Consider the following 21,876-nt stretch of genomic DNA (forward strand, 5'->3'; position numbering starts at 1 on the left):
GAACACGACAATGAGACAATTTTCATGCTACATTTTTGAAATGTCAAACATTTTTGGGTTTTCCGAAGGCATAAGCTTAACGGTAAATAAATAACTCCTTTGTGGGCCAAAATCCCCATGGAATCGGTGAAAGCCACTAAATTCCTTCAATCGAAAGGTTCAGTTAAAAATAAATAGTTTCTTGTAAAGCAGTAACAATAAAAACTTGTTCATGTTAGATTTAACTTGTTTGTATATATTTAATGTCTTTAAAATGGTAAAATTTGTAATATTATGATTAGTCATAAGAGAGCAATTGGCGTATGTCATTTATTGGCAACTACATTGGATTTATTTGAGTACTCCCAAATACGGCAACTACTTAACTAGGCAAAACGTTGGCTTTTAAGATTTGATTAGTTCAACTTGAATTTAAAATTCCTCATCTAGGCATAAGTAATGCATAATATAATAACACTTTAATTGGTTAACTACGAGCTACATACAATTTGGGCAAGAGCAAATACTAGTGTAAAATTTGTAGATCATTCCTATATTTGATTTTGAGTAAGATTTAAATTTGTATGTATCTCATGAATATCACTGAACAGCGACCCAACTCGAATGCTTTCGGAGCGACAATGTGGAAGATCCCTCTATCCTCTAGAGTCCAGACTCTAGACTTCAAGTTTCAGTTTGCCGTACTTCTGAAACTTGCTGAGGAACTCGTCTCATTTCTTCACTCCGACGTACGTTGTGCTCTTTCCGGTCTTGCGCAGCTGTTCCATTAGCTCGTCGGACGACAGGTTCGATGTCACGCTCACCGTCCGATCCTCCAAGTTAATGTTCACTTTTTCGACCTTATCTGCGGAATGACAAAACACAGACTTAAGTTGGTAACCGCCAAACGGAAGGCAAACCGCGAGTGATAAGCGATGGTGGGAACTATTAAAAAGTATGAAAAATTTATGAATTTTTTATCAATTTGTTACATTACTATATTTAGTGGCTTCACATTAAGTTTAAGTTGTTTCGCTTTTAATTTTATTTAGATCGGAAAACGATATCATATAGATATATATCGAAGAATTGAAGTGAAAATTAAGATGTTTAATTTTTGCAATAGCTTCAAGGGTATATAAACTTAAGCTTGTCGTTTGTTTGTTTCTTGATTAGAAAAGATTTTAACTAATCCGGCAAAAAAAAACACAAAAATTGGACATTCAGACGAAGGCTCACATTTCGAAACAGTTTCAGATTTTGTTATATTTTTTGAACGTGTTTTTTTAGAAGTATTAAATTTACCCATTTTAAAAAATCATTTTTTAAGAAAAAAATGCATTCTTCGTAACGAAATTCAAGCTATCTTATAAACATGAAGTTACCTTTCTGGAATACATTTATTTAAGATATTTGACGTGCAAATTTTTGTTTAATATTCTTAGACTGACAAAATTTATACAAATTTCCATGAACCATAAAACAAAAAATTGCAAAGTAACTCAATCTTGCTTAATAATAACTCGAAGTCTCCAAACTCAAATTTATCTTACAGGCACATGATGGATTGGATTTGGAATTTGTATTGAATTTGAAGTCGGAAAATGTTGGGTAAATATTTTGTCAGTCTTGCATTTATATAGCTTTACATTTATGGGTTACTGAATGTATTTTGTAAGTTAATTTGAAATTTTTTGAGAAAATTTGTATGTTTAAAATAATTACTCATTATTACACATTACTTAAACCTATATTAAATATAAATAAATAAATAAAAATCCAGCAAATCTTTTATCTTTCACTCAATTTATCATTCAGTGCTTTTAGTTTAAAAATCTGTGTGTAAAATATGTACATTGTACATATAATTATTCTTCAGCTAAGTTCGCCTACATATAGACTTGTGTATGCATACATGTGTCAACCGATAAGAGGGCATTAACTAACTTAATACCAGGCACTAATGGTACATACGTACCGCCCAATTTGCCCAAGACACGTTCCACGGCGCTGGCACATCCGCCGCAGGTCATTTCCACCTTGAATTCGTGCACCTGCGGAGAGCGGGAAAAGCGAGAGGAGTGGAAAGTTGGGGACTTTAAATACTTTAATCGATTTTAAGGTGCGTTCGAGGACCAAGACTCACTGGCATCCTGCTGCTGCTGCTGCTGCTGTGACGGCTGGAGTCGGTCGTCTGCTTGTACACTTGCGGTAGGTTGAACAGCTTGGCGGCTTTTGTCAGTTGGTTCCGGACGTGGCACACAAAAACACCTTTTCTTTAGGAGCGTAAATTCTTTAGATATTTATTTTATTTGGCTTATTAGAGTGACCAGATGAAGGGTTAGAATAATGACCAAGTTAAACACACACACAAATATCGAAACGGGGCAGACTTCGATAAGACTTTAGCGCTGACTCAAACCAATTTGTTCTGTCAAGTGCTGCCCATGCGACGGTTATTTTTAAACTTGAAACCAGGCTGAAACTGCATTTACTCTGCACCAACTTCATATAATGTGCCTCCGCTGGCTGAAAAGCAGAAATTCTATTATAAACATTCTTAAATAAAGTAATATCTAATCGCCTACAGTAACTGACGTCTGACCTAACTGCCTGACTTTATTTAAGTAACTTCTAAAAATTTTGTGTCAAAAATTAAATATTCTCTTATCTTTTTGACAAAATGGCGGTTTCTCAAACAACAAATTGATTTTTAAGCCAATTTTCAATATTAAATTACTTAAAAAATCTTTGATTATTCAATAAAAATATAACTAAGAGCTCGTGTTAAAATATGAGACTAATTGGCTTAGCCGTTTTTGAGTAATGTTGGTCACCGACTTCGAAAACACCATTTTAAGTAAAACGCATTTAAAGTTTGTACTTGTACTTGCAAGCACTCTGAAACGCTTTCTAAAATTTGGGTGAATCTTCCAAAAAATTCGCCGCTGCAAAAGAAAATAAAAAAAAAAATGTTGTAGAACTCGAAATGTATATAGCCCCTTAACTATTGCGTACTTCCTTGTTTTTAAATTACAAGAACTGATAATTATAGATAAAATTTTATTTAGGGTTGTCAATAAGGACACTCACACTTCTAATTTGAATTTAAAGTGGCAAAATGCGGAGCTTCCATTCCCACGTTCTGCTCCATCTAAACGCGCTTGGGGCAGGCGCCAAAGCGATAGACCACCTGGTGGTCGTACAGCTGGCCGGGATTCAGCACGATCGTGGGGAAGTCGCAGTGGTTCATGGCGTCCGGATACTTCTGCGTCTGCATGGTGAAGGCTCCCTGGCGGACGTAGTGAGCCCCGTCCTTGCCCACATTCGGGACGTCCCCGCGGTCCTCGTCCGGCAGATTGTTGGCCGTGGTGAACTGCAGGCCCGGCTGGTTGGTGTGCACCTCCATGAAGCGGCCGCTGCACGGATGCACCACCCTGGCGACCAACTGCACCCGGTTGGGCGCGACGTCCACGCAGAAGTTGTTGTCGAAGCCGCCCAGCGGACAGGAGCTCACCTGGTTGAGCCGCTTGCCCAGACTGACCAGGCTGGAGAAGTCGTACGGCGTGGTGCGCACGCGCATCAGCTTGCCGGTGGGCAGGAGCTCCTGGTCCACGTCCACGATCTTCTGGGCCTTGACCATCACCATGTGCTGGTAGAGCGCCTCCTTGCCCGCTCCGTGGCCGGCCAGGTTGAAGTAGCTGTGATTCGAGATGTTCACCGCCGTGGTGGCCTTCGTCCGCGCCTCGATCCGCATCCCGAAGCAGCCCGTCTCGTTTAGCGAGAAGTTGATGTTGGTGGTCAGCTCGCCCGGATAGCCCTCGTGTCCGTCCGGCGAGATGTGCTGCAGGGTGACCCCATCCTTGTGCACGCCCACCACGTCCCAGATGACGCTGTCGAAGCCCACAAATCCGCCGTGCAGATGGTGCCGGTCCCGCACATTGCGGCTCACACTCACCTCCTTGCCGCAGAGCTGGAAGCGCCCGCGGGCAGTCCGGTTGACCACCCGGCCGGTGGTGGCCCCGAAGTAGTAGGGCTGGTTGCGGTAGTAGCCCGCCACGTCGTCGTAGCCCAGGCACACGTCCTCCAGCTTGCCGTTGAAGTCGGGCACCTTCAGTGCCTGGATGACGGCGCCCAGGGTCAGGATCGACACCGACATGCCGCGCTCCGTGCTCAGCGTGAAGCGCCGGACCCGGTCCGTCTTCTGGGTCATCGGGTTGACGGCGATGCCGAACATGTCCTCGATCACGCGCACCATTTTGCCAAATGCCTAGAGGGAAACAACTTAAATTTAGAATGCTTTGCTCTGGCGAATGATTTTAAAGAGCTTCCAAAAGCACAATCTCTCTACTGATTCACGCATCCAAGCCTACTAAGATGGGTGCCGATAACTTTGCTCACCTTCTTTGCTCCCACACTTGAAATCAATTGGAACTAAGTTTGATTATATAGATATGAAAATACCCAATATATTTTTCAAAATGTTTTCTAAACGGTCCCATTGGTCTCAGCGTTCTAAGTATCAAATAGACCTTAATGTTCAGTTGTTAACCCGTTACCCATAAAAGGATACATTGTATGCGTTTTTAGGCCCTATAAAGCATATTTTATTTAGCCATGTCTGTCGAGAAGTTGGTAAGAGCTGGGGAGCTGGGGCTAAGCATCTAGATCCAGATTCCAGAAATATTTATGCATATTTATGTATATATACATATTTATTCAATTGTCAATATCTATCAATACACAACATTTTTTAATGTTTTTAATGTACTTTTAGTCATTGTCATAGGGTTATGATGTCCTCTGGCGACGCTCTGCCGCAGCTCTGCCGTGGCTCTGCTAAACAAAACGGTAATCGGTAACCGGAGGGTGGGGTGCTGCACTCTCTTCTGGTATTGGCTATGCAGTACGACAGATGGCGCCACCTAATCTTCGATTGTTTTGTAGGGAAAATACTTAGTTTGAAGTTTGTTGGCTGAAAAACGGTTTCGCAGAAAAGTATGTGATATAGAAGAACTATAAACATCCACCAATTTGTGAAACAAGTCCCTTAAAACACAAAGCCAATAACCTTTGGGGTTGAAAACCATGGGCGTAGTTAAGCTTTATTCACTGGAGATCACTCGTTGTTGCAGCAGCACTTCCAGGACTCCTCGACCTTGAACCAATACATAACATCGTGGCGGTACTTCTCGTCCGGCTCGAGACTGATCGACGGGAACTCCGGATGGTTCATGGCATCGGGGAACTTCTCCGTCTCCACGCAGAAGGAGCCGTGCTTCACATACCGAGTGCACTGTTTGCCCACTACGGAGGTCAAGTTGTTGGCGGTGTAGAATTGCATGCCGGGCTGGTTGGTCCAGACCTCCAGCACGCGGCAGCTGGGCGGATGCACCAGCTTGGCCACCTTGGCGATGCTCTTCTGCAGCTGTCCCCCGTTGACCACGAAGCAGTTGTCGTAGCCCTTGATCGCACGGTCCTCGAACTGCATCAGGCGGTCGCGCAGCAGAACCGGCAGCCTCAGATCGAAGACAGTGTCATTCACGTCGGTCAACTTGCCGGTGGGAATCTGCAGCTCGTCCGTATCCACAATCTGATCGGCGGCAATCTCCACTGTGTGCTCGGCCAGACCCTTGGCTCCGGATCCATGACCCGCCAGGTTGAAGTACGCGTGACTCGACAGATTGACCATCGTCGGCCGATCCGTGGTGGCCTCGTACCTCACCCACAGCCGGTTTTCATTGTCCAGCTGGTATGTGATGAGGGCCGTCAGGTTGCCCGGATAGCCCTCGTGACCATGTGGCGATACGTGCCGGAAGACCACCCCGTCGGACGACTTCTGAGCCACCTCCCAGATGACACTGTCGAACCCTACGAATCCGCCATGCAGCTGGAATTTGTCCTGCAAGTTGAAAAGTTCTCTATTAGTTTTGATTATGCAGATGCAGCTACTGTCCTTTATTTAACCCACACATGCCAAATGTAATGCAGTAAACCAAATTTCTTTTTTCGTTCAGTAAATAGTGCTCAATTATGTGATTAATTGAATATTGTGAAATTCTAAAAATTGAAAAATTACGAGTTGCGCTTCAAAAAGTAAGAAAATCCAAGGCAAACAAAAAATCGGGATTGTTTTTAAATTAAAGTTAAATGTGTCTATTTTCAAAATAAAATATTTATAATTATAATTTTTGTAAATTGTGGATAATTCACGCGGGTGTAACTAAGGTGTCCTTCATATAGGACAGTAGTAACTAACACATCTACGATGTTTATTCTCGAAAAGAAAAGATCGTGCAAGTTGAACAATTACACCTTATTAACCTGTATAATGCAAATATGGGATGCGTGGATAGGTCGGACCAAAATAAAAGCCTCTACAGATCCTCAGTCAAAGGAGAGAAATGGTACTGCCCACTTTTGGAACATTGTATTGACATGGTCCTTCAAAACGGCAAGAAGTAGTCATAGCCACAAAACTTCTGCATAAAAACAAAAAAGGGGTAAACTTGCAGACAAGCTGTTTGGGAACTCAACAGGTACATAACTGATTTACGATATGATTGTCTTGATCATCTTGTCATAGTTCAAGATCGGCAAACAAGACCATTAGGCAAAATTGCGATGTAGGACTACACACCAAGCGATTTGTTGATTTTCACACTAAAGTGTACATTTTTTTTACCATGCCCAATGTACTCTGTGTCCTACATAAAGGACGTCTTCAGAAGACAATAATTAAATACATTTGTTTGTTTTTGAGTTTAAGGATGTTTTTCTTAATTCAATTGAAGCTTAATAGACCAAAAAAACTAAAATTATTTTTCCGAAGACTGAGATATCTGGGTTAAGACGTTTCATGAATCACAGAGAACACTTGAGATTAACAGAAACCCAACACAAAGTATTTACCTGAATGTTTTTGGTCACCGGGATTTTTGTGTCGTTCACCGTGTACTCCCCGTTGGCCACCCGGTTGGCCACTCGTCCAAGGGTTCCTCCGATGTAGGCGTCCTTGTTAGAAAAACCATAAATTACGGATCAATATAACATTGTTTGCAAAGCTTTCAGTTTCGATTTAAATCGTACCTTGTTGGCCACATAACTGGCGATGTCGTCGAACCCCAGGCACACATCGTCCACCTTCTTGTAGGCATCCGGCAGACAGACGCTCTGGATGATTGCCCCCAGCTGGATCACCGAAACGGACATGCCCTTGGAGTTCTTCAGCGTGAACCGGCGCACCATTTCCGGTGATTTGGTGAACGGATTCACGGCCAGGCCGAAGATCTCCTCCTCTAGGGTAATCGACATCTCGGCGCGTCTTGGTTTCGTTCCTTCCCCTAAAAACAGTTGACAGCAACTACCAGGGTATCTGTAGGCGCCGATCCGGCACACCTCTGTTTACGTCTAGTTCACAACTGATTATGGCTAGCCAAAGTCGTTCGGGTCGCGAGCTTCTCCCTCAAAGTCAAACCGGGCAATTGCTTGTCAGAAGTCGATTGCTCGGCCCATCCCAAGCAATTTCACCCGCCCACAACAGTCAACAGTCCGCATTATCGGAGGAGGGAGATAGAGCAGCCGCTATTTAATCGCTATTTAAGTAGAATATATAATCTCTAGGGGGGCGCGACTGACACAGAAGCAGTTATACGAGTGCTCCGACGGTTTCACTTGTCACATTGTTTTGATAGTTTATATCCAATGCTCGTAAAGCACAATGCTCGTGATAATGAATGAATAGCAAGTTGTCTTTCTATTGCAGGTAGTATATAATGCGGAACGTGCCGGATCGGACGACTATAGCATATAGCTCCCATAGGAACAATCGGAAAAATAAATGAAAAAAAGTTATAACTTTGCTGTTTTTTAATTTTTTGTTTAGTTCTTCGACATATAGTAATGGTAAAATATTTCCGATTTACGGTTTAAATTTCATCAAAATCGGACGACTATAGCATATAGCTCCCATAGGAACAATCGGAAAAATAAATGAAAAAAAATTATAACTTTGCTGTTTTTTAATTTTTTGTTTAGTTCTTCGAGATATAGTAATGGTTTAATATTTCAGAATTACGGTTTTAATTTCATCAAAATCGGACAACTATAGCATATAGCTCCCATAGGAACAATCGGAAAAATAAATGAAAAAAATTATAACTTTTCTGTTTTTTAATTTTTTGTTTAGTTCTTCGACATATAGCAATGTTTAATTATTTCAGAATTATGGTATAAATTTTATCAAAATCGGACTTTTGTCTTAAACTTGGCTGCCGGACAATGTGTACGCTAACAATTAAGGAAGCAAGCTTTGGCAGTTCATATTCCCTTGCAGCTTCAAAATCTATTATTTTAAACAAGAATGGAAGTTAATATACCCTTGCTGCTATTTAAAAACAATTTTATATTCTTGAAAACACATAAATTTCGTTGTATGTGCGTATAAGTTTAAAAACATTGATGCTATGAAGATTTTAAGCTCAAATATTCGATCGTTCCTATGGCAGCGATATGGTATCGTTTGCCGATGTGAATTAAGTTAAAATCGTAGATCTGAACTATCAAATTATTACTATTCCCAAATGAATCTTTAATTTTAATTTTAATTTAATTTAATTTTATTTCTTTTATTATTAATAATACATTAATTATTACATTATTTAAAACACTTATTAATTTTAATTAGTTTGGGAATGGGTCAAAAACTACTTGATTACTATTTAAATTTCTTATGATCTTCCTCTGGGTGTTTCAACTGTTGAATTTACTCCATGTTTGGTCTAATGCTCATTTTACAATATTTTAGAGAATACAATTCACCCCACCAAAATCCTTCTGGTATTAAATTGGCATTCGTTATGTTGTAGTTCCCATTTAAATTACTAAAAAGAAACAATATTACAGACAGCAGTTACATAACTAATTTCGTGCAAGATTTTCTCACCACTTAAAACTTTGAGCCGTCCACCAAGGAAAATGATTTGTATACGCCTTTCCAATTGTTATAGAATTCAAAGTTCTGATTTTCATGGTCTCGCAGAGCATCGCCGGCATTTCCCGAGTATTTTCCCAGGGACTTAAGTCTGTACTTTTCTTCTAAACTGCATATTGAAAAGTTACTGTACCGAGCAAAGAATTGCCTTCCTGTGGAGTCCGCCAACTCGATATATAGTTCATGTCTTTGGTTATTCGTAATCTTATGCAGTTTCTCGCAACCAATCCAATACTCATTATTTGGATCACCAAAGCCGATGTTATACAAGTAGCTCTCCGTAATGAAATCAAGCTGTCCGGTTTTACGACACTGAATTACAATCCAACCAGATCTGCCGGGGGGATCGTCAAAACTACTTATAACTTTGGGGCTGGGGGTTTCTGTTCTAACTTTGTATTCCAGCTGGGCAATCTTCTCTCTCAGCTGTTTATCGTTTTTATTAGCACCCGATTCTAATTTAGCCCCTTCTTCTTTAAGATTCAAAATTTCTGTATTTTGAGTGGCAATTGTTTTTTTTAAATTTTCTATCTGTTCAAGATTGTGCTCCATTGTTCGATCAAGTTTTGTTTCAGATATGCCTATCTCGATTCCATTTTTGTTCAATATTATGTTAATATTGTATGAATCATTCACTCTTAAAATAGGATCATGTAAAGTGAAAAACTCTTTAACTGCTGCACTCAGCTTTTCCACCAATTCGGGATTACAAAAAACTCCTTCTCGAGATTCCATTGTGTCAACGCTGATCAAATTACAAATAAATATATGTCAGTGGGCAATGTAAAATTAAAATAAACATTTGCTTACCCTTCAAATCTAAGTTAGCTTGACCACGAATATACAACTCCGATAATTAAGATAAGAAAAATTGTTCCAAGTGTGACCAATTCGCTCTCAACTTAGATTACTGACAATATTGCAAGAGCTGATACGATTTATCAATGGGCGTATTCAGTAGAACAACATGATCACTGATCACTGATGGATCAGTACTCAGTGATCAAGTTTATTCTGCTGAACGTTATGAATACGCATTACGCATTAATTAATTCATTTTTGCTTGTTTTGCTTTGTTTTTTATTATATATTATTATCGACATTTACACCATCGATATAGGCTAGCAGATATATACATATTATGTATCCAGAAAACGCAGTGTACTGTTTTAACGCTCCTTTTTTAATGAACATTATGGAAGAATTTCAGCAGAACTATCGCAAATAATTCATCGGTGGTTAGTAATCATGTTGTTCTGCTGAATACGACCAATATATTTTCACATACGCGATAAGCCAATTCATAAAATCAGAATTATTTTAGCCCCTTCAAATGCTTGGCTCATTCATAAAAGCATATACAAAAAAACAATTAAAAATAAGTTAAACAAAAAAGATAGAAAGAACTTTAAAATTAGCAAAACATACTTTGATGTGTTGTTGTTTAATCACTAACCATACAACATATGGTTATGTATGGTTAGTGTTTTAACGCAGCAAACATTATAAAATACCTGTCTATATAAAATACTCCTAATTCGGTCGGATACTCATAATTAACCTTAAATAAATAAATTAAATTATATATAACCCTTAATGTAAGCTGGACAATTTAATCCAGATTTGAAAATTCGGTTTTTCTTTACTACACATTTAGCAATTTGCCAGAATTTGCCAGTGCAGAAAAAAATTTCGTTTCTAATATTTTGGGCAAGCGAAAATCGCTGACCCGTGGGTGTGCAGTACTATGAAACTAATTTCATGTGCAAGTAATTACAAAAGCTTAGCTCTAACATGTTTGGATCGTTTACTAAACTTTTAAGTTCGTCTGCTTCTTAAAAATTCAAATGTATATAAAAATTTCTAAAACATTTGGCCTCGAAAATCAAGATTCAATAGAAATATACACAATTATTTGTATTTTTATATTTAGGAATATTTACATGATTTACAAATTGAGTACAATAGCCAGCATTTTAGTTATATACATTTTTAAATCCAATCGATGTAACAAGTTTTAGTACTTGTTAATATTGAACAATCGTACGCCATGAAACTGCGGCAATTTGGGAAGCGTGACCACTACAAGGGATATAAAGTTCGCAATGAAGTGTTCTGTGTTGTTCCGGGTATACAAGCAAGTAAGTAGGAATCTGTAAAAACAAAATCGTTATAAAATAGTTCATTTTCAACGAGGCACTTTCTTTTTAACCTAAGGCCCGTTTTTAAATCGTTACTTAACTTCCAACTAAATTGTGATATCTTATATCTTACAAGTTCAATAAACACAAATATTTAATCTACGTTTAAGGTCATGTTTTTAAATGAATATGAATTATGGTGTTCGAAAGTAACTGAAAGTATAAATATTCTTGATCCGTATCACTAGGAGAGTCGATGTAGCCATGTCCGTCTGTTCGTTTCTTATCAAACTAGACTCCCAGTTTTTAAGCAATCTGGTTGAAACTTTTTATTTTTTATACCAATATGCTCCGAGATATAGTAATGGTTTTCCATTTCAGAATTACTGTTACTTTTACAATTAAATCGGACAACGATGTCATGTACATAGCTGCCATAGGAAATTCATCTCATTGATTGAATACGTATAATACATATACAATACATTGTTTTTTTTGTAATAGCTCCCAGGGTTTATAAGCTTCGGTTGCCAAAGATTGCTACCTGTCTTGATAATTTTTAGAATTTAGTTTTCGGCTCTAATTTTTCGACTCGAGACTCCTGTAAAAACTTATAAAAACAGCCCCCTGGTCACAGGTCCCATATTCAGGCCCATTCATCCATCGGTGACCCAAACTAGGAATGCACTTACAGCACAATGGGAACGGCGGTGAGAAACTTGCGGGTGGTGGTCATCTGCACGCCGTCGTCGATCTGTTCCCAGTGTGTCCATCGCCGGCTGGGGTCATTCTCGGTGCTCAGCCACGGAGCGCCCTTGATGACGTGCAGGAAGTACAGGTGGGCCTGGGCACAGACACAGAGCGATTACGTTTGATGTCGATGCAGCTGGGGACTCCACTTACCGCATTGTGGAGCAGATTGGTGGCAGTCCAAGCCCAAGGAATGCTCACGAAGGGCACTGATAAGAAGATAAGGTGCACCGACAGCAGGCCTAGCAGGTAGGCCAGCCAGAACCCGCGGGCACTCAGCCAGGAGCTGTTCGGATTCGGCTCGCCGTGGCCTCCTGCTATGGATGTCATATTGCACCGCTGAATTAATTTGCTTTTGCTCCCGAACAGTTGTTCATAACATAAATAGTCATTTGTGCTCAGTATGACCGTGTAAACTTACTAACATTACGCTGAAATATACTAAATTAGACTCGCCAGCAAAATACCTATAAAAATATCAGGTGTATAGCCTGTTTCCACTAAATCAGACTCGCCAGCAAAATACCTATAAAAATAGCAGGTGTATAGCCTGTTTCCACTGTCCATAATTCTTCAATCCCATACACCCAATCGCAGCAGAGCTGTTGGAAATTTATTGCCCGGTACCATTTATTGCCCGATCCAAACGAAATTATTTAGAAACTATTAATAGGAGTGAGTTTTGAATGGCATTTGCCAACCTGAATGGCAAGGAGAATGAGCTGATATGGTTGTAAGACTAATTTACTGAGAAGACCACAACAGTTTCTTAAAACTAGCAAACCCCCTTATATGTGGAACAGGATCTGCAGCGCTTGCTCTTGTTTTCAGTAATTTGTATGCAAAAAAGTGTTTTATATTTAAAAAAATTCAAAAATGGCGCCATCCTTGCATATGGTGGCACTAACGAAATATCGGAATTTTTCGGATAAGAAGATTGATGAGAAGACGGTGAAAAAATGAAGCTTCCAATTCTAACTGCCACTGTCTACCGTCAATGTCAATATTTTTTAATTCGAATGTGCACCACTTGGCGGTGTGGCCGGAGGTGCACACTTAGTAGGGTAGTTTGTCAACCATTCGAAAATACCGCGAGCGAGTGTTGCAAGTGGTGGATTTTACGTCGAATGGTCACAGTGGACTCTCAGCATTATAAGTTAAACAAAAACAAATCGGAGGTGAACTCTGGCGGTTGTGACGGAGCGTGTTTTTTAAAAAGACTAAAAATCACAAGACAGGTTGTTCGTTTGCTGATGCTGCTGCGCGCGTGCAGTCGAATTTTATAGATATATCAACCATACGGGAAACTTTGGACTAACGAAAAATACACATCGGAACTTACAGTTTTATTTACTTATTATTTACATATTTTCGATAGAGCGCGCGCGGTGGTATTTCCCACAGTAATAACCCGAAATCACAGCCATAAAATAAATTAAAGACGTTGCCAACGTTACGCACGCGTACAATTACAAATTTACACACAAATATAAAGCAAAAAGTGTTTTTATATGCGGAAAATGACGATCTGAGTGAAAGTGCAAGCAGATCGAATGAAATACAAGACAAATAGCTGATTTTAGGCAATAATTTGTGCAACTACCTGTTCTGCACCAAATACATGTACAACAAAAACAAGTCTAACTGTTGCGCTCCGCCGGCTCTCTCCATCTCACTCTCACCTATGCTCGCGTGTGTGTGTTTCCACTTTTCAACTGTGTTGTGGCTTTTCGCCAAGTGCAAATAGTTTTTTTCTTTTTGTTTTTAACCAAATTCATGTCCCGCTAACGGTTAAAGTTAGTCGTCTGCTCCAATTGGATACGCAAATATATTTAAACAGGTGCGTGGCCCCAACTAACTGTTTTTAAAACGGCTGCTAATTAGCAAAAGTTTGTAAAGCACTGTTTTTCTTCTTTTTTTCGACATACATAGCTAAATCGGGAAAACCGCAAAAACCAGAACTAATTGGGAATGCTAACTGGTGAAGGGGAGAACTTGAGTTCTGTAGTTCAAACTTTGGATGCAAAGCCTTTTTAGTTATCTTTTTAACAAAAATGTCTCACATTCTCACATTGTTTCTATTATAATGGTCCCCAATGATCTCATCTTATCTGATATCTACTCTGCTCAAAGTTATATTTACTTTCGAGCATTTTTCCTCTCTTTAGTCATTAAAACAAGTTAGTGATGTTCCGAAAAAAATTATTTTAGTACGAAATGGTGGGAGTAATTAATGTAATTTAATAACTTTATATATGTATATCTTAATGTTCCTACCAATGTTTATATATGAATTCATATTAATTTAATTGCAATTTAAAAGCAAATGCTTAAAAATATTCTTATTTATTTACTTGCTTTCCGGAAACAATAGTGTTAATTATATTAATTTAAAATATTAAATTTTTTTTAGCATTTTATTGATTAATTTTTCGTTTTTAAATTTCAAGCCAAACTATGTAAACTATTTTAACTAAAAACTAAAATCTCCCGAGATATATGTCATGCTTAAAAATGCCAACATTTTTTAACAATAAATTATTTTGTGAAGTCATCAACAATTAAATTGTTGACTTTGAGACTGTGTGACTCTTAAATGATATAGTGAATTATTTTCTTGGCCTTTTCCAAAACGTCACGCATTTTTATTGATTCTCGAATGCCATTTGAAAAAGTTTACTAGCTATCGACTTTCTTTATTTTTGGGCAATTAAGTAAACGACTTTTGCTCATATATTTATTTGGAGAGTGTGTTTGTGTGCGGGACAGTTGAAACATTTCCACGTATGCGAAAATTCGCAATTGTTTTTATTTGTTGATTTTGGTGGTCCCCTTGTTTTTGCGCTTGCAATTCTCTCAACGCTTTTTGTTGTGGGTTTGAGCCACGTTCGTGCCAGCCGGAGACATCGTTGACTTTTTGTTTTTGTTTATTTGCTATTTGGCTTTGTTTCTTCCCGCCCACTCAATTTTTCCTGGGCTTTTGTGGTTTTTGGAGTTTGAGGAAGTTATGCCACCGATTAATTAATTACAGTGCCCGGCTATGTCAACTATTTCCGGACCACCTGCCCTTTCCTTATCGTACAGGATACACAGCCCCACAAGTGGCTCATCTTGCACTTAAGTATCTTCTGTTTTTCCCTTAGTAATCTGAGATCCACTTGGGCAAAGATGGAAAATCTGCAGAGGCAGCTGCTTCCTCTTTCGATTGCATCATGCTGCACGGTGTAATTTGATATTTTTGGGTTGTAAGTGCGTCCATTTCCCCTAAGTTCATTTTGGCCTCTGTTTAACATGGCTTAGAGGTTCTCGTTTCACATTTGCACTTTGCAAAGTCTGCCAAAAAAAAAGAAAAAGAAAAACAATACTGGGCAATAAGCAAAAGAGAAAAACCAAGAAAGAAATACATTTTGCTGCTGGCTTGGGGTATTTTGCCTTGGCACAGTTATGCGGCTTTAGTCATGTTTTTTTCTTGCGTATTGTTTATAATTTTCAGTTGGGGTGTCTTAAAAAACATCTTTATACTTTTAACTTGTAAACATTCATTGCCGGAAATTCCCTTTCAAATTTGTTGCCCCTATGATTATTAATATTTTAATTAAATTATTATGAAGGCATAAAAACAATAAGATATAAACAAGGAACACGAAATATAAAATACAATCATAATTAGACTTGCACTTGTTATTTGTACATAAATACCTTTATGAGATATTGATATTTCCTATCTTAACATATAATTTAAAATAATTTATTGCCATTAAATATTCCCTTTCAATTTTTTACCATAACAAATGAAACCAAAAAGTCATTAATATTTTAATTATTATATTGGGAAGCCTTTTACAAAAATCGTATTAAGCAAATTGCAATAAATGCAAAAGCAAGAAAACGAAAAAAAAACTGTAGCTAAAATTGAGTGTAATTAATTGCTTGAACTTCAATTCGAGGCGATTCAAGGTAAACAAGTTGAAATAAAAAGATTTCGTATTTCTTTTAATTTTATTTCACGTCGGTTTTTTTTCTTTTGTTTATAAACAAGGCAATGACGAGAGAACTCGTGCCAGTTGTTGCTTTTATTGTTAGTGTGCCAAAACCTAAACAAGAATGAAAAGGAGGAAAGGAGAAGAATGGAGAGAAGACAGTATGTGAAAGAATTCAATTGCGCCAGAAACTTGTTTGAATGGGGGTGGGAAAAGCTCTCCGGAGGGGTTGAATGAAAGGCTGATTGAAGAGCCAGATGACGTCGCCAATTGACATTTAATTGGTTTAAACAACAACCTGGTAAACACTCGTTGATCGACCCACTGACTGAATGAGGGGCTCAAATGGAAATGCATTCAAATGCCATTCCATCAAACTGGGTCGAATGCCGCTTCTTCAACTTCCTCTTCTTCCACCTGTGCCGCCGGTTCAATGCACCAAAAAAGAAGAATCTTTCAATTAAGTTTTCTATATACTACTTACACTTCTAAAAACCACGAAATATTTTGATCAATAACGCTGATGAATATTTAAGACAGAAAGATGAATATTTTTATTTTTAAACTTCGAGCTTGAGTAATCGTAGACAAAAAGAACACACAATAGTTTCTAAAATAAATATTTCTTTCAAAAATTTATATTAAATTAAAATGTAATTAAACAAAATAACACATTTTAAGCCTTTTAGACTTCGACTAATAAAACATATTTTACTCTATTACCAGTAAAATTAGTTTGAGTTTTACTGACTTCGCGTAACGAAAGCTGCAGTTTATTTTTTTCAGTGTAATTTGTGAGGAAATCCTCTTTCCACATTTGGTTCTTCTACCTTTTTGAAGAGCCCGCATCTAGCCAAAGTAAATAATTGCGGTAAATGAAATGCATTGCAAACACACGAAAAGAACTCAAAAGGTGGGCAGGATGGAGAAGGAGGGTGCTGCATGGGAGGTGGGGGAGGGGACTTCCACAACTTTAAACAGGTGTCGCATTTTATGACAGTGTGTTTTGTTGACTGTGTTTTTATTTCTCAATTGTTGTTCTGTCATGTGTTGCCAGGCGGTTGAATGTGTGTGCCTGCTTTTCATCTTTGTTGTTGTCGGTGCATCTTACTACATCACATATGCACATATGTACATTGTACATATGTATATCTGGTGTAGACTTCCGTATTTACTTTTGACTAAATACACTAACTAGGGCTTGTTTGACATGCTTGAATTAATTTAAGCTGGAGCGAAAGGTAATTCAACTGAGTTATTGAAGCATGAAAATTTTGTCAGTACTATTTAAATAAAAGTATGAATTATAAATAAAGTTAAATAATAGTAATAAATTAAAGAATTGTAATTTGATTTACGCGTAATGATAAGGAACATCTTCTATATGTTATTAGTTTTCTATAAATTTAATTAATTAATTAATTTATTTATTTTAAGCTTGAAACAAAAAGCTTATAAAGCCTTAAATTCAAGAAATTCGAATGATCTAATGAACTAATTTAAATAAAAGTAGGAAATATTAATAAAGTCGTATCAAATAGTAATAAATTATTATGAAACTGTTATATAACTTACGCGTAATTATTTAAGTACTTTTTTTAATAGTTTTCTATAAATTTTATTTAATTACATTCTACTATTTTCATTTAAGTTTGGAACAAAAAGGTTTATAAAGCACTAAATTTCAGAAATTCTAATGTTCTAATAAATTAAATTCTTAAATACTTATTACTTCTTTTAGATTCAAATCAATTCAGAATATATTTTTTTTATAGAAATACCTCTAGTCTGATTTGTGTTTGCAGGCCAGATTTTCCTGACCTGCCTCAGATCTTCCCTGTAAGATCTCGCAGACAAGTCTGCAGAATATGCCGGGCTTTCTTCAGCCCCCTCACCTCCTCCACACTCCCAGTTAAACAAGGAACGGCACGCCCGCCTCATTATTCATTCAGCAAAGGCATTCACCAAAAACCTGACGTGGAATTTTCGCTCTTGTGGACTCTCCACGGGTCTCCTTGGCTTCCGCTTTTTGTGTGCGCCCGGAGAATTTAAAACCTGCGGGGAAAGACACAAATTAGCGGGAACTGCCAGCGAAGCATTCACCGGATCAGAAATAGAGTGCAAACTAGAGGAGGAAGACATTGGGAGGGAGTTTCTCCATGGGTGCCGACAGTTCAAGGCATAAAAATAAATTCACAGAGCTAAAATAAAATATGTCAACATAGGCGCAAATGAGATTTGTCTTTTAGTTGATTCAGATGTGTCGTGGACTTACTAATTGATTTCAAAGTAACACAGTGGGATGACGATTTACAGTGCGTGTCAGCGTCATAAGGATTAAAAGATCAAAGATTAAAAGATTAAAAATCACATTTATCTACACTATTGAATTTGTCAAGATATAAACTGAAATTTGTTAATCATGTCCTTATACTATAAATACTTTAAAACATTCGTAAAAGGAATCAATTTTTATCAAAATCTCGACTTAGAATATCATTTTCTCTTAATATTTTCACTTAATTGCTTTCTTTTTCCTAGCTTTTGTCGCTTTTTCATTGTTAAGTTCCATCACGTTCCCCTTCATTTCACTCCCCCCAATGACCCAATTTTTCCAATTCAAGTGTTGTAACAAAATTTTCCTCTTTGTTTTTCCAGACTGTGTTTTGTATAATTCATCAATATTGCTTCAACCGCTTTGGATTTGGTTTTTGTCTTTTTCTTTGATTGTTATTTTACTGTGTCTGTTTTTTGTGGGCGTTTTTTGGTTGTTTATGTGGGGCGTTTACTTTGGGAGCTAATTTTCTAGATAAGCTTATTTGAGGGTTAAATGGAAGATAAAATGTTGGTACGCCATTTTATTTTTGCCTCTTTGTGTTTGTTTCAAGATTAAAGTAAAATATTTAAGATTTCTATATTTTCGGCACTAGCATTACACTTTTGAATTATTTAGTTAAAAGTGTGAAAATGAAAATCGAAACATGATTTTGTATAAATTTAAAGTGTCAGATAAATCCCTCAACGCGTTTCCATTGCCTTTGTTAGTTACTTAACCAATTGATTACTGTGCCGCTGAATATTTAGCTAAGAGCACGTATTATATTTGAAATGCATTGCGGTTTATAAAGAATTCTCGTTTTTCTACGTTAAACACGTTCACCACTTCATTATATTTTTTTCGAATTTCGAAAAGATTTGGCAGAGTTATAAAAGTAAAAGATTTTTTTTTGAGCCGAGCAACACTAATTGAAAAACAGCTGTTCCTGCTTATCGATGAGATGCGATCTCTTGAGCAGGTAGTTGAAAAATCTCGGCATCTGTTGCCACTTGAGAAAAAGGATCTGTCGAAATCTCCGCACTTTCTTCGCTTTAATTGGGGTTTTCATAGGAATTTTTGGAATTGTTCTCTTGAAATGTGCAATCCACTATCGGCATCGGATCGAATTCGAACTCGCCCATTTGCCACATGGCTTGAAATCTTTAATGAGCTTCCTTTGGTTCTTCTATCTTGTATTTTGGTACGTGCGGTTCCATAATCCCCAAGTATTATTGCGTGAGCAACACAACACAACATCTGCATAATTGTTGAGATAGATGGATGGATGGATTACATGTGTGTGACAAAACAACTGACAAGTAATTGAACAATCTGGTGGATACTGCTCCCCCTTTTTCTTTCTCGGTTCTCATCGGTTCAATTTTTCAATTGTTGTCTCTCGCACAAGTTCAAGTTTATTAGTCATAAAGTGGATGGAAGGGGAAAATCGGGGGAGGGCAGCCAGCTGGTCAAGTCTCGGATAACATCTAATAGAAATAAAACCGAAACTCAGTTTCATGCTGTCAGCGCACCGCCCCTCCAATTTACAGCTTGTGCTATAATTATACAATTCCATATAGAGTTGAGTTGAGTTTTTTTCAATTTTGGCGGGGGCGGGAACGGGTTTTTGATCTTTAGCATATGGCTAATGGTTCGGCCTTATGAACTGCAGTGCCCCATTTTATGCGGTGGTATTGTTGCCGTTAATGAATCGAAAGTGGCCTGAGAAATTGGTTCAAGGCTGGATTGGGTCGCATGGCTAAAGGGGGAATATGGGTGAGATTACACATGCAATAAAGATAATTTAAAGAAAAAAGATTTATCTATTTGGAATTATAAATTTGTGTATCATTAATATTTAAACCCCTTAATCCCCTATGCAATACATTCATTAATTAGAAAGGTAATAAAAATATAAATAAATAAATAAATAAAATATTATATTATATATAGTAATTATTAGTATATGGACAACTGTCAGCAGCAAACATTTGCAATAGATTTTTTGGACTCCTAAAAACGTTTGCATGTTTGAAATCTCTACTGGGAGCTCAACACAAGTTTATCACGACAATGTTTGCCTCGTTATACATATCTATCTCCCTTTTGTTTTGAAATTTCACACAATTCTTTATTCATTTATTTCTATTTCAAATATTTCTTACTTTACTTTGCATATCAGGTAACGGCGATTGCAACGATGCTGAAAACAAAAGAAAACTGTTCATGGGAAATATATTTTATAATCTCAATGGGCGGAGGGGAAAACTCATGGGAAGCTCTGAAAAGCTAAGGCCCCTTGAGCATCTGTAGTAACTGTAAACCAAGCGGTTCGGTTGCTTCTAACTGCATTTCTTGCCTAGATGGTTGTGTATTTATTTCTTGTTTTTTTTTTGTGACCAAACCAGCTGGCAAAGAGATTGCCATTTGCATTAACAACTGTGGCTTAGATTGTAATAGAAGGTACAAGCAAGGAAGATTACTACGTTAAGCCGAGGTTTTTATACCTTGTATATTCTGTGTAAATATACAATATACAAATATAAACTTGTTATTTGTTTTAACAAAAAAAAAAACCAATACAAATATTTCTTAATTTTATATGCAGTTAATTTTCCGATCGTTCGTAGGTTACTTTCTAGAGCTAGCAATGTATTCTTCTCTGTATTACAAACATAATTTCCAAAAAAAAAAAAACTTTAGTTTTTTAGTCTATAATTTCAAAATACCCTTCCATTGAATTTCAAAAATTCGATTTTAGTCAACCTAACTTTTTTGAGCTTTCCATTTCCCAGTTGCATTGTACAATTTAATTTACATCATACCCAAAAACCAAATATTGCTAAACGATGTACCAAAAAATTGTATTAAGAAACATATTTTTCGTGAGGAAAAAATCAGTTAAGAATAAATTAAGAATAAATTCTTAAAATAAAAATATTTACATTTTTTGTAATGAAAATCAACTTTAAATTACTGGTATACGTGTTGCTTTCGAAAATGTGTTGTGCTCTTTATTTTAATGTTAACTTTAACGGTGTGTTTTAAAATAAAAAGTAAAAATATATTATATGAAAATACCCACTGAACCTCGTAGCAATACCAAAAGGAATTAGCCAAGTTAGTCAAGTGACATACCTGTCAGCCATGTGAACCCTCGGGGGTGGTAACTCTCACAAGAAAAACTCACGCCCAACTCAAAAACATTATGCAAAGCAATCAAAGCCAAGAAAAACATTGCATAAGGGAAAAAAACATTTTTTGTGCGGTTTTTTGTTTTAACTTTGTTTCATTTTGAGTAACTTTCATCGATTTTTTCAGTGCACAGTTGTTGTTTTCGTTGGGTTCGCCCAAAGTTCGTTGCTCTTTTGCTTTTGCATTCCCACCAAGTAACCTCCTTTGGTCAATGGTGTATTTGATTTGATTTCATTGGATTTGATTGCCGGTTGTTGCTTACTATTTTCTTTGCTTTCTTTCGAACTTCACTCTTCGAGGCACTTCTGATTAATCACATATTTATGCTCATTATTGCATATTATTCCAGCTGAAAACGTTTTGCATCGAATTAAGCAGACAATCGATACTTAATCACAACTTTATGGTTGGCTTATTATGAAATTGATGGGTTTGCCATAATAAGCTGTGTAGTTTTAATTAATTTGTTTTTTATGAGAAAATTGTGTGAAGAGATAAAATAATGACATTCCTTAAAATGCA

General features: G+C 37.3%; 5 protein-coding genes across 5 annotated transcripts in view; 1 reads left to right on the plus strand and 4 right to left on the minus strand.

Moving 5' to 3' along the window:
* Positions 1-295: 295 nt before the first annotated feature.
* On the minus strand, positions 296-2,327 carry LOC128259810 (copper transport protein ATOX1). The gene is made up of 3 exons (XM_052992396.1): positions 2,126-2,327; positions 1,958-2,075; positions 296-844 (listed from the first exon to the last, which is right to left on the minus strand). The coding sequence occupies exons 1-3, from the start codon at positions 2,129-2,131 to the stop codon at positions 711-713; spliced, it is 258 nt and encodes an 85-aa protein (XP_052848356.1). The 5' UTR covers positions 2,132-2,327; the 3' UTR covers positions 296-710.
* Positions 2,328-3,034: 707 nt separating this feature from the next.
* Positions 3,035-4,346, minus strand: LOC128259809 (galactose mutarotase). Its single transcript, XM_052992395.1, has one exon. It carries the CDS (start codon positions 4,235-4,237, stop codon positions 3,134-3,136), a length of 1,104 nt encoding a protein of 367 aa, XP_052848355.1. The 5' UTR covers positions 4,238-4,346; the 3' UTR covers positions 3,035-3,133.
* Positions 4,347-5,051: 705 nt separating this feature from the next.
* LOC128259860 (galactose mutarotase) lies at positions 5,052-7,439 on the minus strand. The gene is made up of 3 exons (XM_052992467.1): positions 7,069-7,439; positions 6,892-6,993; positions 5,052-5,881 (listed from the first exon to the last, which is right to left on the minus strand). The coding sequence occupies exons 1-3, from the start codon at positions 7,291-7,293 to the stop codon at positions 5,099-5,101; spliced, it is 1,110 nt and encodes a 369-aa protein (XP_052848427.1). The 5' UTR covers positions 7,294-7,439; the 3' UTR covers positions 5,052-5,098.
* Positions 7,440-10,921: 3,482 nt separating this feature from the next.
* Positions 10,922-12,286, minus strand: LOC128259752 (ORM1-like protein). The gene is made up of 3 exons (XM_052992304.1): positions 12,016-12,286; positions 11,805-11,956; positions 10,922-11,124 (listed from the first exon to the last, which is right to left on the minus strand). The coding sequence occupies exons 1-3, from the start codon at positions 12,190-12,192 to the stop codon at positions 10,989-10,991; spliced, it is 465 nt and encodes a 154-aa protein (XP_052848264.1). The 5' UTR covers positions 12,193-12,286; the 3' UTR covers positions 10,922-10,988.
* Positions 12,287-13,019: 733 nt separating this feature from the next.
* Positions 13,020-21,876, plus strand: part of LOC128259674 (rab11 family-interacting protein 4B) — a 47,524-nt gene continuing 38,667 nt past the window's right edge. The window contains 1 exon segment of the mRNA XM_052992203.1: positions 13,020-13,702. The gene's annotated coding sequence lies outside the window, so the exon portion shown is untranslated.

Source organism: Drosophila gunungcola, assembly GCF_025200985.1.
Source record: "Drosophila gunungcola strain Sukarami chromosome 3L unlocalized genomic scaffold, Dgunungcola_SK_2 000009F, whole genome shotgun sequence".
In the NCBI taxonomy this organism is placed as follows: Eukaryota; Metazoa; Arthropoda; class Insecta; order Diptera; family Drosophilidae; genus Drosophila; species Drosophila gunungcola.